Consider the following 23,333-nt stretch of genomic DNA (forward strand, 5'->3'; position numbering starts at 1 on the left):
CAAAATGTTTGGGAAGGCACAGGGCCAATGGACTCACCCCTATGGTGGCAATTGTGGTGGGCTGGGACAGTTGAGTAGGGTTCCTGGGTTGTATCCTGTGCTAGCCATACTCAGAGTCCTGCCACTGAAATTAATGCTTTTGACTAACAAGTGCATTAATTTCAATGGGTCTTCTCTAAGTAGAACAGAGCTGGATACTTAAAACCCATGAATTATTTGTGGGATTGAGTGTAGGTATGTTTGAACACTTTTAAGGATTGTATGAAATGTATGTTTGTATGCTTGTATATTTGTAATATATGTGTATTAAAAATTCTTTTTTAATAAATAGGGGGGGAAACCCTTCTTTTTATTCAGTACTTCACTGTCTTTCATCTACCATGAAATTGATGAGGGAGAGAGCCATATCAGTTTCATGGGTGCCATTTTTCTTCAGCTTTCCCCTCCTGTGAAAGTGATAAGGGAAAGGGGAACAGCCCTATGACTAGAATTCTCCTTTACATAATAAAGTTTGTAAATGTGGTAGATAACCGGAGATCTCTTTGACGTGCATGATTTATTCCTATGACAGAATTAACTTTTCTCATCACAATATTTTGGGGGCTCTTTCACTTGGAATTCTAAACGTTTCTGATTATACCCAAGTCGTTAGATCCTAATGCATTTTGATGGCAAAGTAAAAATAATTCAGTCTTGTTAGTATTGCTGCCTTTTAGTAACCCAGTGCTTATTTATTGTGGCACTTGGCAGTAAATAATAATTTGTCCAAAGCAAAATCAATCATTGGAATAATATGCCAGAAGCAAACTAAAGCAGTTTTTTTTAGAAGTGATGGAGAATAAGTGGTGCTTTGGTTTGCCTTATATGCTTAATATATGGAAGAGTGTTGTCACGCTACAGTTTGCTTGGCCACAGGCAGGTGGCGCTGTGATGTGAAGCAGTCTTCTTTTTGTCTTCCCGACAATTGCTGGTGTGGTTCAGTGTTCTTTTAATCCCCATTGCCTCTGTTAAAATAATCAAACTAGCAGGTGAAAGTACACACAAGGTACACACATTCAAGGCTAGAGGAAAGTCTGTTCCATAGCAGTGAAGGGGCAAGAAATGATTGTGAGGAAGCCAAGTTGTATCAGAATCTAGGAGAGGGTCAGTTGCATAGCTGTCAACCGTCCCTTATTCGGCGGGAAACTCCCTTATCCCAGCGCTGTGTCCTGCTGCTGTCCTGGATTGATGATGTCCCTTAAATTTCCTGGGCTTCAATGCTGCCTGGGAGAAAAGGGCTACTACCCCCACCTCCCAGCCACCCCCACTCGCAGGGATAAGACCCATCCCCACAAGGGTCTGCTTACATCGCGGCAGGGCCTCAGTGAGCATCCGTCTGTCTCGGGAGATAAGGGAGATGCCTTCAGGGGAGAATGTCAGCTTGTTGGAGAGTCCCAGCGCCCGCCACCCAACACACCCAAGGGCCCATAACTCCTGGGGCGCACCAGGAGCTGCGAAGATAATGTGCACTCGGGGCGGGGGCGATCCGCCTACGGGGCACGACTATGGTGCTATCTGGGGGCTTCCCCGAATGAAAAGCGGCCAGCTAGCCCCCCCTTCCTTGGACTCCAGCGAGACTTTGGGAGCTCTAAGCAGGCGGAGGTAACCGCGTCCGGCCCATCCTGTCGGGCGGCAAGGCTCACCCCCTTCTTTAAAGGGCCAGCGAGGAGAGAACTATCGCTGCTTCAGCCGCCTGAGGTATCCCTTAGGACTTCAGCATGCACAGCTAGATATGCAGGGTCTTGCTCGGCGCAAGATCTAGGGCACTGGCGGAGGAAGAGGAGGGTGGGGGAGCACCCAGCCCCCGGCAGCGCAATCCCGGCAGGGTGCAATCGCGGCTCCCCACCCTGCCCCCAGGCTGCGCGCCAGCCCACCCACGAAGCTCCGCCACTGCAGGCATGTGCAACAGGTCTCTTGGGAGTTGGACATGCCTGATCTAGGGGGAGGGGGATCCTTTTAGATTACCTGCTGCGCTGTTTTCCTCTGGGGCATTGTCACCTCTCGCCGGGACCTGGCAACGATCCTGAAGCCAACCTGCCCGAGCCGATGGAATGGCAGTCGCATCCTCGAGCACCCTTTTTTTCTTTTAATGACCATTCCCCTAGTCTATTTCCGTTGTCGTTTCACAGTACTGTACACGTCCGACATGGGGGAAAGGAAAGGAGCTGGTTGACTAAAATCCCTTATTTTGGCTGCTGATCCCTTATTTTCGAGGCTGCTGGTCCCTTATTTTCAAATCTGTAAGTTGACAGCTATGGTCAGTTGAGTAGAGCAGGGGCAGAGAAGGTGGAGAAAACAAGGCAGGTGTGACCAGGTAGCTGGACAAATAGCCAAAGGAATCTTGATCTGGCAGCAGCTGAAATTTCCAGGACCTTGGTTGACCTGACCAGCAAATAGGAACGGGACAGAAATTTGATTTTGTTTGCATTTTAATGAGAAGCAAGTCAATCCATACTTTTTGAACCAAAAACACAATTAGGCTATCCTTTGAAATTTGCAGTTCTCCAAATTCTGAAGTGCAGGTCTCCAGCTAAACAATGCATGCAAAAATGCATAGATTAGGAGGAAGTATGCATTAAAAAGTGAAGTTCTCAACAAACATACGATTACTTAGGGAGACATGAATCAGCTCTATTTCTGCATGATTCATTGGTAACATTTTCCCCTTAGAAAGTCCATTTTAATAAGGTTCCAAAAGATTTGTTACTAAGATTTATGAGTATGTTGAAATTGTTCATTAAGCCTTGCTGCTTTTATAGTATAATTTTTTAAAACCAGGAAACAGATGAGGGCAATTGCATTAATTACATCATAATAACATTGCTCGCACGGTAATCTTTGTAAACAAACACATTCTGCGAGGGAAAGAGGTTGTTAACACAGTCTCTGCTTAATTAGGGTACACAGGAGTGGATCAAATTCTGCTTGAGTTGCTGATACAGAAAATCCTATGGGAGATAAGTCAACCAATATTTGTTTCTTATTGAGTCTGCAAATCTGTGTTGGATTGCCAGCATCCATTTTAGGTACCCAGGAGGCCAGGGGTATTATTTTTCCCTTCAAAATGTAAAATAATTGATAGGCAGTCGCAGGCAGAACTGTGTGTATTTTGTGAGGGGAAGGATGGCACCCTCCTGTTCCACATACAGAAACTAACGGTGTTGGCAGCTGACTCTTAGCTCACCCCTGGCAGGGTGGCAATATCCTCCACAGCAGGCTGGCTTAGGGAGGTGTAGGGCACGCCATGTGGTACACTCAGACTCTTGAGACATTGTCTCCATTTCCCACTCCACAACATCCACCACCTCAATGGGAGGCCTGCCCTGTCCAGACATGACTTCTTCCTATTACCTGCAGAGATCCATCAGTGTTACCTCATCCTTTGCAAAGTACAGGAAGACAGTTCCTGATGGCAAAGAGCTAACGATATAAAACCTGCTACATTTTCAAAGTACTTGTTGCAGATGTTTCTTTGAATATTTCATAATAACCAGAAACACAGGTGCTTCCTGAGAAGTACAGTGGTAGCTCGGGTTAAGTACTTAATTCGTTCCAGAGGTCTGTTCTTAACCTGAAACTGTTCTTAACCTGAAGCACCACTTTAGCTAATGGGGCCTCCCGCTGCTGCTGCGCCGCCATGCCACGATTTCTGTTCTCATCCTGAAGCAAAGTGCTTAATCCTAGGTACTATTTCTGGGTTAGTGGAGTCTGTAACCTGAAGCGTATGTAACCTGAAGTGTATGTAACCCGAGGTACCACTGTAATTGTGGAAGAGGGAAGAACACAGTGGGAGGAGGGATTCACTCAAGGAGCTCCATATGAGATGCTTTCTGCTTGTTTTTTCCAGGGTGTGTTGGGATCTGGGATAACATTACCTGCTGGCACCCTGCAGAAATTGGGGAAACCGTGACAGTACCGTGTCCAAAAGTCTTCAGTAATTTTTTCAGCAAATCAGGTAATATATCTTTTATATAATGGAAACCATATTGAGAGGTGTGTGTGTTTTTAAGGGGTTCTCACGTGCAGGTAACAACAGCCAGAAATTAAGAAATCATTTTTCCTACGAAGTGTTCATTTTTAATTTGGTGATGGGCAACTTACACACAGAAAGGACTGTTGTTGTCATTGTCGTTGTTGTTTTAATACCTGTATCTCAAGATGTGTACACTTACAAAGGCTTACTGCATGTCTATAATCTTGAAAACATGTGATTATATTCAGGTTTGCATCAAGGCCATAGTGCTGAGCAATTTCTATGAATGTATGTCATGGATATCAGGTCTGCAGGGTCTGTGACCCACCAAACCAAAACGCAGTCCACAGCTGTATATGGTGTTCCATGGGACTCTGGGTTTTGCAGACTGTCCAGAAAAGTAAACACAGGGCAGAAGGGTGGAGCTTGATTATGCACCTGGTAGGCCTCACAACTGATGACTTGTGGGGCCAGCCCTATCATTAGACAGAGTGACACAGCTGCCTCAGGCTGCAGTTGCTGAGAGATGGAAAGTGGAAATAACTGTGTGTGCCACGTGGTCTGCACTGCACCCCCTATTCTGCCCTGCAGTGAGATTCGGCTGCCAATCTAGTTGGCTCTTGTACATGGAATGGGAAAAGGCACCATCTTGTCTTAGGCCACAGGCAGGAAAATATCTTCAGGGTGACCCTGATGACTGGTGGATGTCGACTGTTATAGGGGCCTGCCTTTATGTGGGTTATGGGCCACATTGGACCATATCTGTCCCCGGATCTACCTAGTACACCTGGCAAGAAGCAAGAGAATGCCTTAGGAGACCCCTAGGCCAACACTCGGCCCATCTCCAGCATCATTGGACCCCTACGGATGGGGCATAGCATTTGAACAGGACCCGAGGAACAGAAGTGTATGAAACCCAACATATGCTGACCTATTTTGCACAATATTTTAGATAAGATCTGAAATATTGTGCAGGGCCTTTTTTAGAAGTGTACATTCAGCATCAGCAGAGGGTGGACCACGTTTGTGTCCTTCACTTAATGGTATAGCATGTGGCTTGCGTGTAGAAGGTCCCATGTTCAGTCCCCAGCATCTCTAGATAAGGATTGGTTGTGTTCCCCGTCTGAAATCCCGGACAGCCTCTGCTAGTCAGTGTAGACCATGGGTAGGCAAACTAAGCCCAGGGGGCTGGTTCCGGCCCAATCGCCTTCGAAATCTGGCCCACGGACGGTCTGGGAATCAGCGTGTTTTTACATGAGTAGAATGTGCCCTTTTATTTAAAATGCATCTTTGGGTTATTTGTGGAGCCTGCCTGGTGTTTTTACATAAGTAGAATGTGTGCTTTTATTTAAAATGCATCTCGGGTTATTTGTGGGGCATAGGAATTTGTTCATTTCCTCCCAAAAAATATAGTCCGGCCCCCCACAAGGTTTGAGGGACAGTGGACTGGCCCCCTGCTGAAAAAGTTTGCTGACCCCTGGTGTAGACAATATTTTGGTATGTGGACCAGTAATCTAACTCCATTATAAGGCAGCTTTCTACATTCTATGTTTCCGTGTTCCCACCTTGCTTATGGAATGGATTCAAGGGCAGGTATTCCCAATCCAACACGCTGATCTGATTATTTTAGGGTTACGGCTCCAGTCTTATTATGGATATGTAGATTTATTTAAGCATCGCCTACTTGGCAGGTGCATGTTTATGAATTAGCGTTCAGAAGAGTTTCCTGCGATGTTTTGGGACAATAGGAAAACCCTCCAGTTTGTTGTTCCTTCTAGAACTTTCTCTCATCTCTGTTCCTCTTCTCATAATTGGGACAAGCCTTTTAGAAACACATTATAAGCGAAATTGGGATTTGCTGTGTGTCAGAAGAATATTCATCTCTCCAGCTAGTTATTCATCACTGCAGGATCTGAAAGCTTTAATAACCCTGCCATAGATCATTCAATATCACCTTAAATAACAGTGTAGGGTAATGAAAGGCTTTTTATGAAGATAATTTTATTCAAATTACGTCCCCATCTAACACATTTATAGCCGCAAATTAGTCTTCTCAAAAGCTGGACGCTAATAGAACCTCTGCCAAGTGATTTTTAAATGTCACACGGAGCCTCCTGATCTGTTGCTGACGAAGAACACACCCATACCTGGTGGAAGTATTTGGTCATTTTTCTAGTCGTGATAATACCATGGATGGATATAGGGTTTTATTTTGGGGTGGTGAGAGACAACTTAGGTTATCTGAAGTAAGCGCCAAATATAGACACATGGGTTCTCTTGACTTCAGCGTCAAGACACTCAGGGCAATCCTGATCCCTGGCTGGAAGCAGAAGGGCAGACTCAGCACTGAATCTAAAGTCCTGTCACCTCCATTGGCTTGGGAAGTGGGAAATGGCCAGTTTAGGGAAGAAGAAGAAGAAGAAGAAGAAGAAGAAGAAGAAGAAGAAGAGTAGTAGTAGTAGTAGTCTGGATTTGATATCCCGCCTTTCACTCCCCTTCAGGAGTCTCAAAGTGGCTAACATTCTCCTTTCCCTTCCTCCCCCACAACAAACACTCTGTGAGGTGAGTGGGGCTGAGAGACTTCAAAGAAGTGTGACTGGCCCAAGGTCACCCAGCAGCTGCATGTGGAGGAGCGGAGACGCGAACCCGGTTCCCCAGATTATGAGACTACCGCTCTTAACCACTACACCACACTGGCACACTGGGAGCTTGCTGCTGGTTACCACTGGTGGTAGCTTCTTACCTGCCAGGGTGAAACTAGGCCTCCATTGTGACTGGGCAACCACCACTACCACCACACCAACACTCCTCTCTACTGGTGGAGGCTAGTGATGGTATACATTACTATAGGTTATAGTAGATTGGCAGCAGGAGCCTCAAGTCACCTGTGAGGGACAACCTTTTTAGTGAATTAGAATTCCATTCCTGATTGCTACACTTTCGCCCCTTTTGTTTAGGAAATATCAGCAAAAATTGTACAAGTAATGGTTGGACAGATATATTTCCAGATTTCTTCTTTGCTTGTGGATATAAAGAAGTTGACGAAGACAGCGCGGTAAGTCAAACAATTCTATGACTCGGAATCGAATGTACTGGAGTACTATTGAAATTTTAAGCTGCCAATTTGTGTTAATTAAAGGAAAACAAAATCAAGCTAAATGTTAGAGATGAAACACCATCCATATCAGTTTTAGAAAGTGCAACATGAAACACTGCTCCTGGAAGACTGCATAGGCCCATCTTAATTGTAGTGGCCCAAACCAATTGGCCTTTATGGGTCAAAACCAGCACCTAGAGTGGATTTTAGAAAGCAGTATGGATCCAGTGGAGATGCTGGAACACTGGTCGAATGTTCTAGAAATCCTAATTCTGCATATGTACTGAATCAAATATGCCTTATCATCAAATAAATCTTGTGTTTTCCATATTTGTTGACGTTTTCCTCCTGTGACACTGCTGACTAACTGCACAAAGATTTTAAAACCAAATGATAAACTCTACCTCATACAATCTTGTTTCCTACAGTATTCACTCAATCAAATTTTTGGACCATTTTCAGGACCATACTAGTCCTCATTTGAGAAATCATCCATTTCTTTTTTTAAAAAAAGATAATGCACCATGGTGCTGTGGAGGTAGAATTAAATCTTGCACTCTTTCCCCCATCAAAATCACCCCCCACAGCTGCTATTTGTCCCTACAAAGCAAAACATGCAGGCACCTATGAGGCCTGTTTGTTTTGCCCTGTGGAGCAAATAGCAGCTTTAGAGGGCATTAACTGGGTTAATGGGAGAGGGAGTTAGCTAGTCCTACCCCATTCCACATTGCCTTATGCATCTTTAGAGGTAGAACCTAGAGGAGGGGAAAGATGTAGAAATGGACTCTGAATTGCAGGTTGTTTTGGAACCTTGTGTGACGTTAACATATGAGAGTGCTGGAGGTGAATTAGTTAAACAAGTTGCCCAATCAGAACCCTGGAGGGGTGGAGTCAGAGGGACTATAAAACCAGCTCTGGGAGGGGTGAAAGGGGAGTTGTTGGGAGCTGGGTGGTTGGAGTGGAGTGGGATAGAGTCTGTGGGTAGGTTGAGTTAGTGTAGCGAAATAAGTTGAGTCAGGAACAGTTAGGAGCTAGGAAGACAAGTACCATAAATATCTGAGAGGTAGTTTAGTGAGTGAGAGCAGGTAGTGGAAGTTATAGGTCTGGATAGGCACCCTATGATTGTAATTGACCGATACCGTTTATGAAACCACATGCTTGTTAAACTGCAATAAATAAACAGAAGTTTATGTTCCAATTTAATCCTGACTGGACTCAGTATTGTACCAGGTAGGGCCTGGGTGGTGGCAGCGAGAAATCAAGTGGTGGCACAGGGATCAATAGACGGTGAAACATCCGGGGACCCTGTGTGATCGCCACACCTTGAGGGCCTGTGTCCCTGTGGAAGGGATTTACTTGAAGACAAGGCCTGTGGTGTAAAGGTTACACAGAAGTCACCTTTACGGTGGGATGACTGGGAAACATTTCTGTGATGCTGGTCCTGCCCTAGCATTTCGTGGCCATGCTGGCAATCTCTACCACCACCATCCCCCAAAAATTATTGCAATGGAAATTACAAGTCGTTCATGTTGACATATTTTCACAATGCTGTAGTTATTTTCTAAAGAAATGTGGGTGAAAACCTTCAGGCTTATTTCTGAGGAAACATACTGATCACTGAGGTTGTTGTTGTTGTTGTTATGATTGATTCCCATGAGGCACCCCAAATCAATTTATAGTTGTTCTCCTTGGCCTTGGGATGTAGGTGGTTTTGGTCACGGGATAAACCAATTCAGCTGGTTAGGTGGAAGCGGGCTCTTCAGAACCACAAACCCCTCTCACCATCCCTCACATAGCTGAAGCCGTGTGCCTAATGCAGCATCCTCCATGGTCTTGCTGTTTCCCTCTACAGTGAAATTGCACATGCTCTGGCCTCTGAAAACTGTGCTATGATGGGTGGATTCCAGCTCCAGGCAATAGATTAGAAATAGGGATTCAGAAGTGGCCCATGCCTTTTAATGTCTAGATTTGCACTGCAGATTAGACAGAAGGATACTGTAGGATTTGAAACTGTGCCACATCAAACTGCAGGCAGAATATTGAATTATTTTTTTAATGCCCACCCCACAGAAAACTGACTTGCATGGAGAACGCTTGCTCACCAGGGGGAAACATTTAGCCTAACTCTCCCACTGAAATTCTAGTTTCCCTGCCCCCCCCCCATGCATAACTTTAAAGGGGAGGGCATTTCTGTCCCTGCCACTTCAGAATCTGATCTTATTTTGTGAGGGGTGTAGAATGGTTGCAAGAAAGCTTTCGAAGCCCCATCTAGAAAGTTATGATAAATGAAGATGTCATATTACGTGTGTGCCCCTATTACTCTTTGCTTAATATATCTCTGCAAAGGCATGTTTCCTCCTGTGGGTTTTGACAACTATTATTAGCTCACTTCTGGTCTTTCTCATTTTGTTCTGTCAGAGCCATGCATGTAGACACAGGGAACATTTGAACACCGTGTACATGTGGATAGCAGCTGCCTGTAGACCTACTGAAGCTTTTCCCCACTTTCGTTCCTTTTTAATTACAAACAGGAAAAGCCTTCTTAAATATATCTACACCTATATGGATATACATATTGCAGTACTTAGGAGATCTGAGGAGGCTAAGCAATATAAATTTTTCAAGGAAGCAGAATGCAAACATTCAGAGTTTTCCAGTAAGGGGGAGGGGGATGTGAGATATATTCCCTTGAGTGACGCATGTCACACTGTATTGCATGTGTTAATAAAAGCTGTGGGCTTACCAAGCAACCACCATCCCAGAGACCATAGGAAACATGGAATTTCCCCCTCCAAGGGCAGAAAGAGATTGCTTCTATCTCAGAGAGGGAGCTCCAGTACCAGATTTTCCCTCCCCGTTACTGCGGTAACTTTCACAGTCCTTCTCTCTCTGATGTTCAGCATAACCTTTGACTCCTCTGTCTCCTGTGCCTCCCATATTCCGTTCACCACCCAGCCGTATTTGATAGCATTGCAACAAAATCGCCTCTTTTCTCTATCCACACGGCCACTTGCCTAGCCTACTGCCATCGTCTCCTCCCTGGTTTGCCATTCTCTCACCGGGGTCCCTTCATATCCATCCCACACCCTGCTGCTAAAACTATTCACGCTTTGATCAGATGACACCTTACTTAAACCCTTGCTCTGGCTTCCTGTTTTCTTCTAGGTTCAGCATAAGCTTCTCATACTGACTTTCAAATACTTCCATGGACTTTTGCCCTCCTCTTATCCTACCCCCATTCATATCAGTAGCTATCCCAGTCCGTGACTTTCACTCTTCCAGCTCCACCATCCTCTGCTTTCTGAAGGTCTCCAGCTCCCTTAGATCCAATCCAAATTCCACCCCCAAGCTCTACAAAGGGGGGTGATTTGCAGGCTTAAGAGCTTTGTGTTCTCTCTTCTGCAACTAACAAAAGCTCCGAAGAAGGGACTTACTGTAAGCTGGAAAATCAGTGCAGCAACAACTGGTTTTAAAAAAAATTCCTTCTTACCCCCTTGTTGTTGTCGTCGTTTAGTCGTGTCCGACTCTTCATGACCCCATGGACCAGAGCACGCCAGGCACTCCTGTCTTCCACTGCCTCCCACAGTTTGGTCCAACTCATGCTGGTAGCTTCGAGAACACTGTCCAACCATCTCGTCCTCTGTCGTCCCCTTCTCCTTGTGCCCTCCATCTTTCCCAACATCAGGGTCTTTTCCAGGGAGTCTTCTCTTCTCATGAGGTGGCCAAAGTATTGGAGCCTCAGCTTCATGATCTGTCCTTCCAGTGAGAACTCAGGGAGAATGGAGAGGTCTGATCTTCTTGCAGTCCATGGGACTCTCAAGAGCCTCCTCCAGCACCATAATTCAAACGCATCAATTCTACAGCGATCAGACTTCTTGACCTGGATTCAATTCAAATAACACTCCCCCACCATGAAGCTATTTGTGTGTGGTGTTTTTTTTGGAGGGGTGGCTTGCCCCATCATGGCTCAAAACTTGAAGGAAGCTGACAGCAGCAGAGTCGCTTGCTCATAAGGCAGGTTCATGACAGGAAAGGCAGGTGCAAAGAACAGGACCTTGGACAGAGCACCATGGAAGGGGCCAGCTGGTGCTAGAAAAGCTGGTGCCTCAGGTGAGTGAAGAGGCCTTCTAAAGGCTGGCTGGCCTTGCCCTGCTGTTGGCCTTCCCTTCCCTGAGAAGCTGGCTTGGCTCCTCAAGTGCCATTGTCCAATCTGCTGCCATTGGCTCCTTTCACAGAGATGGGAAACCCGTGACCCTCCAGATGTTCATGGAGGAGAGGGTTATTGAAGGCTACTAGCCATTATGGCTAAGCCAAGCCACCACAGTTGAAGGCAGCAATGCTCCTGAATATCAGTCGCTGGAAAACATAGGAGGGCAGAGTGCTCTTGCACTCAGGTCCTGCTTGTGAGCTTCCCACAGGTCGGCCATTGTGAGAATTTGATGTCAGAAGGGTCTGGAAACTAAGCCTTGTGAGGAACACTTGAAGGAGCTGGGTATGTTTAGCCTGGAAAAGAGGAGACTGAGAGGAGATATGATAGCCACCTTCAAATATCTCAAGGGCTGTCTTGTGGAAGGTGGGGCAAACTTGTTTTCTCTTGCTCTGGAGGGTAGGACTCGAAACAATGTCTTCAAGTTACAAGAACCAGAGATTCTGACTAAACATCAGGAAGAACTTGCTGATGGTAAGAGTTGTTGGACAATAGAACAGCCTTCCTCGGGGGCTCGTGGAACTCTCCTTCCTTGGAGGTTTTTAAGCAGAGGTTGGATGGCCGTCTGTCATGGAAGCTTTAGTTGAGATTCCTGCATTGCAGGGGGTTAGACTAGATGACTCTCAGGGCTCTTTCAACACTACAATTCTGATTCTGTGTCTCAGAGGGCCATTGGCCTGATCCAGCTACAGAGCTCTTCCTAGGTTCTTATGTTGTCCTTATGATGTTGGGTTCCAAAACCCAGCCTGCATAGGCCATGATCAGGAATGTTGGGAGTTGTTGTCCAGCAATATCTGGAGGATCCCACCCCAGTGTAGTGTACTCATCAGAGTGCTGAGCTCAGACTTGGGAGACCAGGATTCAAATCCCTATTGAGCCGTGAAGTTTACTGGGTGACCTTGGGCCAGTCACCATCTCTCAGCCTCACCTACCCCACAAGGTTGTTGGGATACAAGTGTAACAACAACAGCAGTAGACCCAAAGAACCAAATATTAGATGCATACGGCATCCAAAGACTAGCTCATTATAGTGCAGGGCTGCCACCATTCTGCATGCTCATGAACTAGGCTGAGTACAAAGTTGGCAGCTGCTCCACTGCCAGGAGACCCAAATTGTGGTAGGTCCTGGAGGTGGGTCAACACAGAAAGGCCCCACTGAGGACAGCCTGCCAAAGGCCCCCCAAATATCTGGAATGGTCCTGAGCTCCACAGTGGTACCTTGGTTCCCAAACAGCTTGGCTCCTGAACAAATCGGCTCCCAGACGCTGCAAACCCGGAAGTGAGTGTTCCAGTTTGCGAATGTTTTTCGGAAGCCGAATGTCTGACTCAGCTTCCGCTGCTTCCGATTGAGTGCTGGAAGCTCCTGCAGCCAATCGGAAGCCACGCCTTGGTTTTCAAACCATTTTGGGAGTTGAACAGACTCCCAGAATGGATTAAGTTTGAGAACCAAGGCTACATATGTCCTGATTAAATTGCTATGGCCGACTCAGACAACATTTCTGTGAAATTATGTATTTCTTGCCTGATGCTATACTTTATTATACTTGATATTCTGATTTACTAGGAGGGGGGCAAAGCAGAATATTTGATCACACGCTTTTGCCTTCAAAATTGAAGTGCAGGAAAATGAAAATGCTAATGAAGCATATATGCTTGGAACGAATCTTTGCAAGCTTCTTATCTCTAAAACAAAGTAATAAGACCATTTTTATTGGGGGGAGTGCCCTTCACATTGCATAATGCAATCAAATCTTCTAAAGCTGTACAGTGCAGAATGGATTGAAGATATGACATTTTATTATGGTGCTTTCTTGCGTCTGACAGGGAGTGTCTGTAGCAGCAAGAACAGTCTGATTTGGAGAAAAGCTGTTTCCTGGTGTGACAGTATATTTTAAGTAATTAAAATAAAGCTTCTATGTTTCCCACGTTATTTGCAACTGGTAGGCTGTGCATGTGACTGCTGTGATTTGCAAAATAATGTCAATTTAAAAAACCAGCCGCCATGATGGGGGCTGGCTGAAGGCAGTGGAAATGTTGGGCATTTGCTGGGGCTGCAAGACTAGCAGGTGGGGGCCCCTGAACCAAGAGTACCCACCTTTTCAATATGCACAGAAGGCACAAGAAGATCAGAAACTGTGTGTCAGGGGATGTACTGAGGAGGAGTGGTGAGGGCCACCCCCGCTTCTCCTGAACCTCCCCGAGGACAGTGTAGATTTAGAACAGTGGTTTGCAGAAGGACATAGTTCAGAGACTGCAGAGTGGAAAAGCTGGGAAATACTGGGAGAGGAACAGCAGGAAGAAGGAATACTGGGGAATTGACAGTTGACAGACTCAGTGTCTTTAGAGAGCATTCCTGAGCCCCCCTCTCCCAGGACTAGACGGGCATTGAAGGTAGTGGAACAGAAAGCTCAGAGGCAGAAAGCCCAAGTCAGGGATGATGTTAGATAAGAGAGGGTTAGGCTTTACTCGGAGCAATGCCATTATTTAATAGGGACTACATTCCTCTGTCTCTCTCTGTGACTACTTAATAAATTACGTGGTAAGGACTCTTCTTGTTTACCTGCTTTTTTGGCTGCCACCGGGGGACGGATAGGATTCCCTGAACCTTGACACAGTGAGAAAAAATTCTGTTTGCAACTTCTCATCTTCTTCCAGGTCAAAGGGACCCACGGAGAGTCCTTTGACATGATGCTCATATTCCACCTCCACTGTTGGGGGCAGTATAACTAGGAACACCAGGTCCTGAGGAACACTAGTAGGAAGAGTGGTGTTGCCTTCAGGTGCAGCTTGTGGGCTTCCCATAGCCAACTGGTTGGCCACTATGAAAACAGGATGCTGGACCAAATGGGCATCTGGCCTGATCCAGAACAGCTTTTGCTATGTTGTTATTGCCCTTGAGTCCTGCTTGTGGGCTTCCTGGAGGAGGTGTTTAGTTGGTAAGCAGGAGATGGGGCTAGATGAACCTCAGCTAAATTTTTCGAAGCAGAACAGCTAGGACCAGAGGTGGCAGCTTGTGACTGTGATGGGTGTATGTGTCAGTGTTGTGTGTGAGAGCCTTGCACCTCCCTAAGTCAGGCAGAAACTTCCCAGGCTTTGGGAAAGGTGCTGGAGCCCTGGTGCCTCCTTGTCAAAGCCGAAAGGGCTTTGGGAAGGTGGCAGGAGGGCTCTTGGACCTTGTTGCAAGCAAAAATCCACATCTCTCTGCAAGGAGAACAGTTGGCTACTCTAAATCCTCCTCCTTCCAGCAACATCCTGGGCGCATTCTTTGTTCTCTAATATGGACAGACCTCCTAGTTCTTGGGGAGGGAGCATCCCCCACACTCTCTAATGACATCTCTGCTGGCTGTTCCCTCCCTTCTGTTTCTTTTTCCATTATCTCGTAACTCGGTAACTCTTGCCTAAGCTGTTCAGTGTCTGTGTCTCTCTCTGCTCCTGAAACCGCTGGAAACATGGAGGGCGAATTTTCCCCCTCCTCTTTCTCCTCTTCAAAGAGGAGCTGATCTGCCTGAGAATGCATTCCCCAATCATCTGATTCATACGGTTTCCTGGCAGGATGCTAGATCCCTGGTGCCTCCTTCCCAAAGCTGAAAGGGCTTTGGGAAGGTGGTGGAAAGGCTCTTGGGCCCTGTTGGAGCATCATGCCACCCTCACTAAGCCAGGCAGAAGGCTCCCAGGCTTTGTGAAAGAGGCGCCAGACTTTAATACTCTATTGTTTACCAGGAACCTTTAGGGGGAAAGCCTAGACCCACCAGTCCTCTGATGGCACACCACTGACGGACCTTTCTTCTGACCTAACATGCCTCTTCCTGCATTCTTAAGCTGTGGTTTCATGTCAAGCAGTGTCAAATGTGAAACTGCAGCACGACTCATTCCGGAGAGATGACTGTCGAATTCTGGTAGATTCTGGAAGTCTCTGTAGACCCCGCAGCAACAAAGTTGACCTTTTGGCTAACAACTTTTTTCTCCTTGCTAAGCAAAAGTGCGAAATATGCTCTGAAGTGGAAAGAACGGCCTGTCAAGCCATGCTCCACCAAGCTAACTTTAGTATATTATAGCCAGCAAGCATATTAATAGAAAGCTGCATAGTTTTTTTTCTGCATGGCTAGATAGATTAGATATATTTTTACAGTTCTTTGGTTGAAAGAAATGTACTTTGGGCCATGTATGCAATGAACTCTCACATAATTGGGAATGGCTTTCAGATCAATAGGCACCAATTCTATTGAAGCATCCGTAGATTTATATTCACTATACTCACTTGGTTATTAAAAAAAACATTTCATTAAACAGAATTTAAAAATAGCCCCCCAATACAGGATTTTCAATAACATTACATCCAGGAAATTAAAACGTAGTAATTTTCATTTGGTGCAAGAGATACAAATTAAATGCATTATCTCTATCACCGCACCCTTTCTGTATTTCTGAGGCAGCTAGCAACATGTGTCCTTGCATGTCATCACTATATGCAAATAAAATTAAGGGTTTTTGTGCCTTGCAGGGGTCTAATACAATCTGTGATCCCCCTCCCAAGTGTGCAATAGTCCAAACATTTTTATGCCAAGCTCTCGTTCTTCCAAGGAATTTCATCTCTGAATTACTGGTTGTCATGCTGCCACCAACAAACAAGATCAATATAATAGTAATTTATAATAATAATAATAATAATAATAATTATTATTATTATTATTATTATTATTTATAATTCACCTTACTTTTCCATCTATAAGACACCCCCATGTATAATTTTGGGGGACTCAGATTTAAGAAAATGGGGGGAGATGGCACAGAGTTGTGAGCTATTGGGGGGGTTGCCGAAAATTGCTCACCCGCAAGCGTCCAAAAATCCACCTCTTGTCTGTCCCCAGAAGCTGCCAATCATCTGCCCAATTGCCACAGTGTCAGCCAATCAACACCAGCCATTGATGCAGCAACCAATAACACGCCCAATAGTTGCTGACATCCGCAGCTGCAACAAATCAAATGTCCACCCTATGCACTATCCATGTATAAGACGACCCCCACTTTTTAGCATAATTTTTAAAGTAAAAAACCTAGTCTTATACACAGAAAAGTAGAGTATACCCCACCTATCTGGGCGGCTTCCAACAAAATATTAAAAATACAGCTCTTTAAATTCAATATTATGGTTTGATCTCTCAAATGTTGATAAGGAAAACAATTCCAGAGTTAAGGCTTGGATAGTGCCGAATGCACTGCAATGGCCACTTCCTGGCCCCTTCTTTTAATGAGAGGGTTGCCCATGAGTACTATGAAGGTCAAATGCCTAAGGTCCTGGAGAGGAGAGGTATTGCTGGGTCTACATATGGAAGATGCAAATGTTATTCTGTGCATGATTCCTTGGCACTACTATAAATCATCCAGTTTTGGTGAATGTTCTATTTATGGTCTTCTTACGGTGACCGATGCATGCAAATTGTTTCTTTTGTAGATTTTCTATGTTTTGGTGAAAGCGATTTACACCCTTGGACACAGTGCGTCTCTCATTGCTCTGACTACAGGAAGTATAATTCTTTGCCTTTTTAGGTAAGTATACCTAAAAATCGGGATGGGGTAGTAAGCTGTTTATATTAAGCTACAATCCCCTCTCCACTTACCTAGAGTAAGCCCCGCTGAATATAATGAGACATGGTTACTGTTGCAGGCCTAGCCCCACTGAAATCTATGCGACGAAATTGTGACTAGCATAGTCTGAATCCAACCCATAGCGATGCTTGAATAGCTGTCAAAACAAAGCGGCCAATTGTAGATGCTAATGATATACAGAACCAGCATAAACAACTGCCATTAAAAACATTTTAGTTAATATATTCTGTCATTGGTTTGTTAAGAATGCTTTTCAACATCTTTATGCGCCCCCTCGCCCAGCTTGTTCGGAGTTTTGGGCTGGGTTGCCATCAGTATGCCGATGACACCCAACTCTATCTGTTGATGGATGGCCATCCTGACTCGGCCCCAGACACACTGACCAGATGTTTGGAAGCTGTGGCTGGATGGTTACGTGGGAGCCGGTTGAAGCTAAATCCTTCGAAGACAGAGGTCCTGTGGCTGGGACGGGGCGATATGGGATTGGGGGGGCAACTCCCATCTCTTGCGGGGGCGCAATTAGTGCCAGCACTGTCCGTTAAGAGTTTGGGTGTAATCTTCGACACCTCCCTTTCCATGGAGGCGCAGATTGCAGCTATAACAAAGGCGGCATTTTTCCATCTCCGCCAAGCTAAGCAGTTGGCTCCTTACCTCTCTCGCCCGGACCTAGCCACTGTGATCCACGCGACGGTCACCTCCAGACTGGATTATTGTAACTCGCTCTACGTGGGGCTGCCCTTGAGACTGACCCAGAAACTCCAGCGGGTGCAGAATGCTGCAGCGAGACTCCTTACGAGGTCTTCGCTGCGAGATCACATTCACCCGGTGCTACACCAGCTGCACTGGCTCCCGGTGGAGTACAGGATCAGGTTTAAGGTGCTGGTTTTAACCTTTAAAGCCCTATACGGCCTAGGACCCTTGTACCTACGGGACCGCCTCTCCTGGTATGCCCCACAGAGAAACTTACGGTCTTCAAATAAAAACATCTTGAAGGTCCCAGGCCACAGAGAAGTTAGGCTGGCCTCAACTAGAGCCAGGGCTTTTTCGGCTGTGGCTCCGATCTGGTGGAACACTCTGTCACAAGAGACCAGGGCCCTGCGGGACTTGACATCTTTCCGGAGGGCCTGCAAGACAGAGCTGTTCCACCAGGCCTTTGGCCAGGGCACAGCCTGACTCCCTCCCTCGGCAATCTTCGCGGAGCTCTGGCCCAATGGTTGCCAGTGGCCTGAATTAATTAATTTTATAATGAATGATTTTAGAATGTTGTTTATGCTATACTTTTATACTGTTTTATTGTTGTTAGCCGCCCTGAGCCCGGCTTCGGCTGGGGAGGGCGGGATATAAATAAAATTTATTATTATTATTATTAAATGACATTTGCAGGTTTTTCTTTAGGGCTGGGTATTCGTTTTGCTAAGAGTAAGAAAAATGATATTCACTTGCTCTTCCGTTTTTGTATCCTTTCCCCATGTGTAGGAAACTTCACTGCACTAGGAACTATATACATTTGAATTTGTTCCTGTCCTTCATTCTAAAAGCAATCTCTGTCTTGGTCAAAGATGAGATCCTCTATTCTGGTAGTAACACAGTTCACTGCTCAGAGGATCAACCATCCTGGGTAAGAAAACAAATTGCTATAACTTGAAGCATTTTTATCTTTCCTGTGCTGTGTTTTGGGGTGCGTGAGAGAGCATTAGGGACACGGGTGGCGCTGTGGGTTAAACCACAGAGCCTAGGACTTGCCGATCAGAAGGTCGGCGCTTCGAATCCCCGCAACGGGGTGAGCTCCCATTGCTCGGTCCCTGCTCTTGCCAACCTAGCAGTTTGAAAGCACGTCAAAGTGCAAGTAGATAAATAGGTACCGCTCCGGCTGGAAGGTAAACAGCATTTCCGTGCACTGCACTGGTTCGCCAGAAGCGGCTTAGTCATGCTGGCCACATGACCCAGAAGCTGTACGCCTGCTCCCTTGGCCAATAAAGCAAGATGAGTGCCGAAACCCCAGAGTTGGTCACGACTGGACCTAATGGTCAGGGGTCCCTTTACCTTTTTAAGAGAGCATTATATTAGTAGCAGACAGGTTGCATAAAGACTCGTGTGCAGTGGCACCAATCTATGGGGCCAAGATGCCTTCGGCCCCCGCAATATTTGTTGGGAGGGAGCTGGGCCCCCTTCATGTAGAGGCGGCAGAAGAAGCTGAACGTGGAGCCAAGCACAGCATGGCTTCAGTAGTCAACTCCGAGAGAGAGAGAGAGAGAGAGAGAGAGAGAGAGAGAGAGAGAGAGAGAGAGAGAGGAGGAACCACCACACTCAGCATCCTCCTGACAATACAACGTTGCACATGACGTCATGGGCACATGACGTCACACATATGCAACATGTGCAAGATGTCACGTGTGTGTGGCACACGATGGGCCCACTCAGTCTTGAGTGCAAGTCAACACCTCCGCTGATGGGGCTTCAGGGTAGTTAGGATCTTTGTCAGGGTGGGGAAAGTGTGGCCTTCCAGATGTTGTTGGATTTCAACTCCCATCAGCCTCAGCCAGCATGGCCAATAGTTAGAAGGGTTGGAAGGTGTTGTCCAACAACATCTGCAAAGCCAGAAGTTCCCTATCTTCGTCCTAAGTGAAGAAATGAACGGGCAACAGTAGATGAGTTGGTGAAGAGAACCAATCAGAATTCAAAACACAAATATCTGGGTCATATATCCACACCATACATGCAGTGAGGCTGACCAGTGAAGGAACAGGGCAGGATTCCAGCAAGCCCATCAGAGGTAATGTAATGTGAGACCCAAAGGAAAGAGGCATTGATTGCTTTAAAAAGCAGCATGATTTGTATCTAGGGCAGGGGGCCAGTCCACTGTCCTTCAGACCTTGTGGGGGACCGGACTATTTTTTTTTGGGGGGGGGAATGAATTCCTGTGCCCCAGAAATAACCCAGAGATGCATTTTAAATAAAAGGACACATTCTGCTCATGTAAAAACACCAGGCAGGCCCCAGAAATAACCCAGAGATGCATTTTAAATAAAAGGACACATTCTACTCATGTAAAAACATGCTGATTCCCAGACCGTCTACGGGTCGGATGGAGAAGGCAATTGGGCCAGATCCGGCCCCTGGGCCTTAGTTTGCCTACCCATGATCTAGGGGCACTTCCAAACTGTCATTCTTTTTGGATAGGGTTCAGTCACAAACAAGCAAATTCAAGTTTGCATAATTAAAGTTGACCTGGTGTTCTTGTGCAACTAAACCATTTCCGTCCCCTAAAACACCATACTCAGGCTGTTGCCTTGGGGAAATCATTGCCTGAGCTCTCCATCTGGAAAAAAAACCAACTGATATAATAATGACCTATCTCACAGGGTTTGGAAGGTCAAATAATTGCAAAGCACTTTCTGAATTCAACATTTTTAATAAATACACAGTGACAAATGGTGAATTGGAGAGGGTATTCAGTGGGTGGAAGATGAACTGTGACATTTGCTTCCGTGCTATTCATAAAAAAGTTATTAATAGCATTCCATGTTGATGTAACATAATTAAGAGCTAAATCCTAAATACACTTACCTGGGTGTAAATACAGAGGGACTTCTATCCATGCATAGAATTAGACTACAGATAAAGATAAGGGGCCACAAATCAGTGAAAAGGGCACATATTATGTACACTGAGAGCATCAAGTCAGTTTGCAGCCCCGTCCTGCAAAAAAGGCCCCATGTAACATTAGAGGAAAAGGTTGGTGGACAGCTGCTGCCAATCAGTGTAGAAAACTGAGTTAAACGGACTAACAATCTGACATCTACTGTGCAAAACCGCAATCAAAGATCTCCTTGCTTGGGGAATTTCCCCTTTCCTTACGTTAATATCTCCACTCTGTTCAACATAGCCATGAAAACCAGGAAATCTGTAATGGTGGGAAACATGCAAGAACCTTTGCATGTCCCTCGAATGAACCTCCCTGAACCATTTTCTTTTGCCTTAATTAAATGCGATTGGCTGATAAACCTTCCACAGAGCTCCCCATATCGCTGACCAAAATGTCAACATTACTTGTCACTTCAGAGGTTCAGGATCATGAATTTAGCAGGGAGATACAGGTTAGGTTTTCATTTCATTTCTCCCCCACCCCACCCCCCATTTTTTCTGGCTAATTTAAGAAGGAATTTCAAGATGGCAAGTTTTGTCGCTGTAGTTAAACTGGTATAAATCAATATGCTGCAGTGTTGTCCAGGTGATGTAATATCTGCAGCAAAGAGTTGCTTCTGCTGACCCCAGTTTAGTTACATAAGAGCTAGGAAGAGCTTTCAGTCGCTCGTTATGCATTCCACGGGGCTATTTTTGCTTCTGGCACAGCTTCTATAGAATAAACTAGCTTTAAAAAGTGACAGGAGCCTCTTCCCTAAACCAAATTACTTCTGGTTAACTGGTGGTCCTGATTATTACCTCCCTGCCCCAGATTAACCTTGACGGTGGTGGCATTTTTATTCCTGGAATATTTTGCCCTGAAATGAAAAAGATACAAAAAGGAGATATTTAGGAGGAAGGAATAACACAAGGTATAAAGAGAGGGAGAGGGAGTGAGAGGCACGATGGTTTTTAGGAGACAAGACAAATCCCAAATTTTTCACTAGGGAAGCAAGCCTTGAGAAACACTTGGCATTTGTTTCCATTCACTTCTAAAAGTTATAATTTGACCAGAATCCAGACAATAGAAAGAGGCCCTTTCAGGCGACCAACAGGCAAGTTCATGGAAGGGGAAAGTCCCTCATGTCAGAGCTTGTATCTATCAAAGAAAGATTTTTAACAAAGGAAGCCATTTACTGTATTCAAGCAATTTATTTACCCAAACGTTTCATCCTTGGTTTGTAACTTTCCAGGTCGGCTGCAAGGGTAGCTTGGTAATTTTCCAGTACTGTGTAATGGCCAACTTTTATTGGCTCTTAGTTGAAGGACTTTATCTCCACATCCTCATGGTCATATTCTCTCCTAACAGACACTTCGCCTTATATCTCCTTATTGGATGGGGTAAGAAGATTGACACAACCTTCTTTTCTTCTCTCTTTGCCCCTACTGTGTAAAATGGGGCCTTTGTATCTTAGCTCCTAGGTCTGGCCTCCAGAACTTGAGATCCAGCAACATGGACACACACGGCATATGTTGTGGCTGGCCAGCTGCTTGACTCCCTCACCCCCATCTCTCTTTCTGAGCTTCCAAACAGGCAGCAAAAATGGAGATGCACCCAGCTCCTGCTGCTGGTTGATGGGATGTGTTTGGCTGGGTGGTGGGAGTCACATGTTGTGCAGGCCTGACCTAGATACCATACTTTTCCATGTATAAGATGCCCCCAGGTATAAGACACCCCCTATTTTGGGGGACTCGAATTGAAGAAAATGAGGTGTTTGTGTGTGTGAAGGATTTCCCAGAGTTGCTGAGCTTTTGGGGGAAGGGGGGATTACCCAGGGTTGCTGAGCCTTTTTTAGGGGGGATTGCCGAAAATCGCTCACCCGCAGGCCTATGTTCCATTGCCAGCAGAAGCTGCCAATTGCCTGCCCAACTGCTGCAGCGTCAGCAAATCAACACCACCCATTGACACAGCAACCAACAACACACACACAATAGCTGCTGACAGCCACGGCAGGAGCCAATCAAACGTCCACCCTATGCACTATCCATGTATAAGACACCCACCACTTTTAAGCATAATTTTAAAAGAAAAAAACATAAGTCTTATACACAGAAAAGTACGGTATTCAGATTGTTTGGTTGGTGAACCCAGAACTCTTGAAGATGATGTATGTGTGTTTGTGTAAAGCCTAAAACCCCTGGAGGAGAGTTCCAGCATTCCAGGGAAGGAGGGAATCCTGAGACAAGCTTATCCATTCATTCACTGAATTTGTATAGCCACCCCATAACATGAATTTAATCAATACAACAACTGAAATGCAATGTATAACAGGGCTTATCCACACTTCCTCTCGTCCCGCTGCTTTGCCCCCCAGGGAAATTGTTCTTTAGTGCACAGTCGGAGCAAATGGCAATTCAGGTTTTCTCCGGGTTGACCTTTGCTCTGATTTAGCATGGATTTAGGGTTCTCCCTGGGAAAGGAGCAGGGCAAGGGGGGAACTGCTTGGACTCATGCCTAGACAGCACGGGTCAAGTGGGAAACTGCTCAGACCGATGTGTTCTAGAAATGGGAAAAGCAGAAGTGTGGACGAGCCCACAGTAAAGTGTATAAACTAAAAGCACAATTGCCATATTTTTTGCTCTATAGGATGTACCCGACCATAGGACACACCTTGTTTTAGAGGGGGAGAACAAGAAAAAAAATTCTCCCCCTCTCTGCGCAGCGCCCCTTCAGCAAAGCAGCAGGAGAAACGGAGCCCCTTCCATTTCTCCTCCCGCTTAGCTGA

General features: G+C 45.7%; 1 protein-coding gene and 1 long non-coding RNA gene across 2 annotated transcripts in view; both read left to right on the forward strand.

Moving 5' to 3' along the window:
- LOC308569802 overlaps window positions 1–23,333 on the forward strand; it is a 109,603-nt gene that overhangs the window by 62,664 nt on the left and 23,606 nt on the right. The gene's annotated exons all lie outside the window — the stretch shown is intronic.
- The window catches only part of VIPR2 (vasoactive intestinal peptide receptor 2), a 52,946-nt gene that overhangs the window by 20,306 nt on the left and 9,307 nt on the right, over window positions 1–23,333 (forward strand). Inside the window, exons 3-7 of the mRNA XM_081163798.1 lie at window positions 3,887–3,994; window positions 6,970–7,067; window positions 16,769–16,863; window positions 18,400–18,541; window positions 21,801–21,948. Coding sequence (XP_081019924.1) covers window positions 3,887–3,994; window positions 6,970–7,067; window positions 16,769–16,863; window positions 18,400–18,541; window positions 21,801–21,948 — 591 coding nt within the window. The remainder of the gene's footprint in view (window positions 1–3,886; window positions 3,995–6,969; window positions 7,068–16,768; window positions 16,864–18,399; window positions 18,542–21,800; window positions 21,949–23,333) is intronic.

The sequence above is a fragment of the Podarcis bocagei genome, assembly GCF_964188305.1.
Source record: "Podarcis bocagei genome assembly, chromosome: 12".
NCBI classification, from domain to species: Eukaryota; Metazoa; Chordata; class Lepidosauria; order Squamata; family Lacertidae; genus Podarcis; species Podarcis bocagei.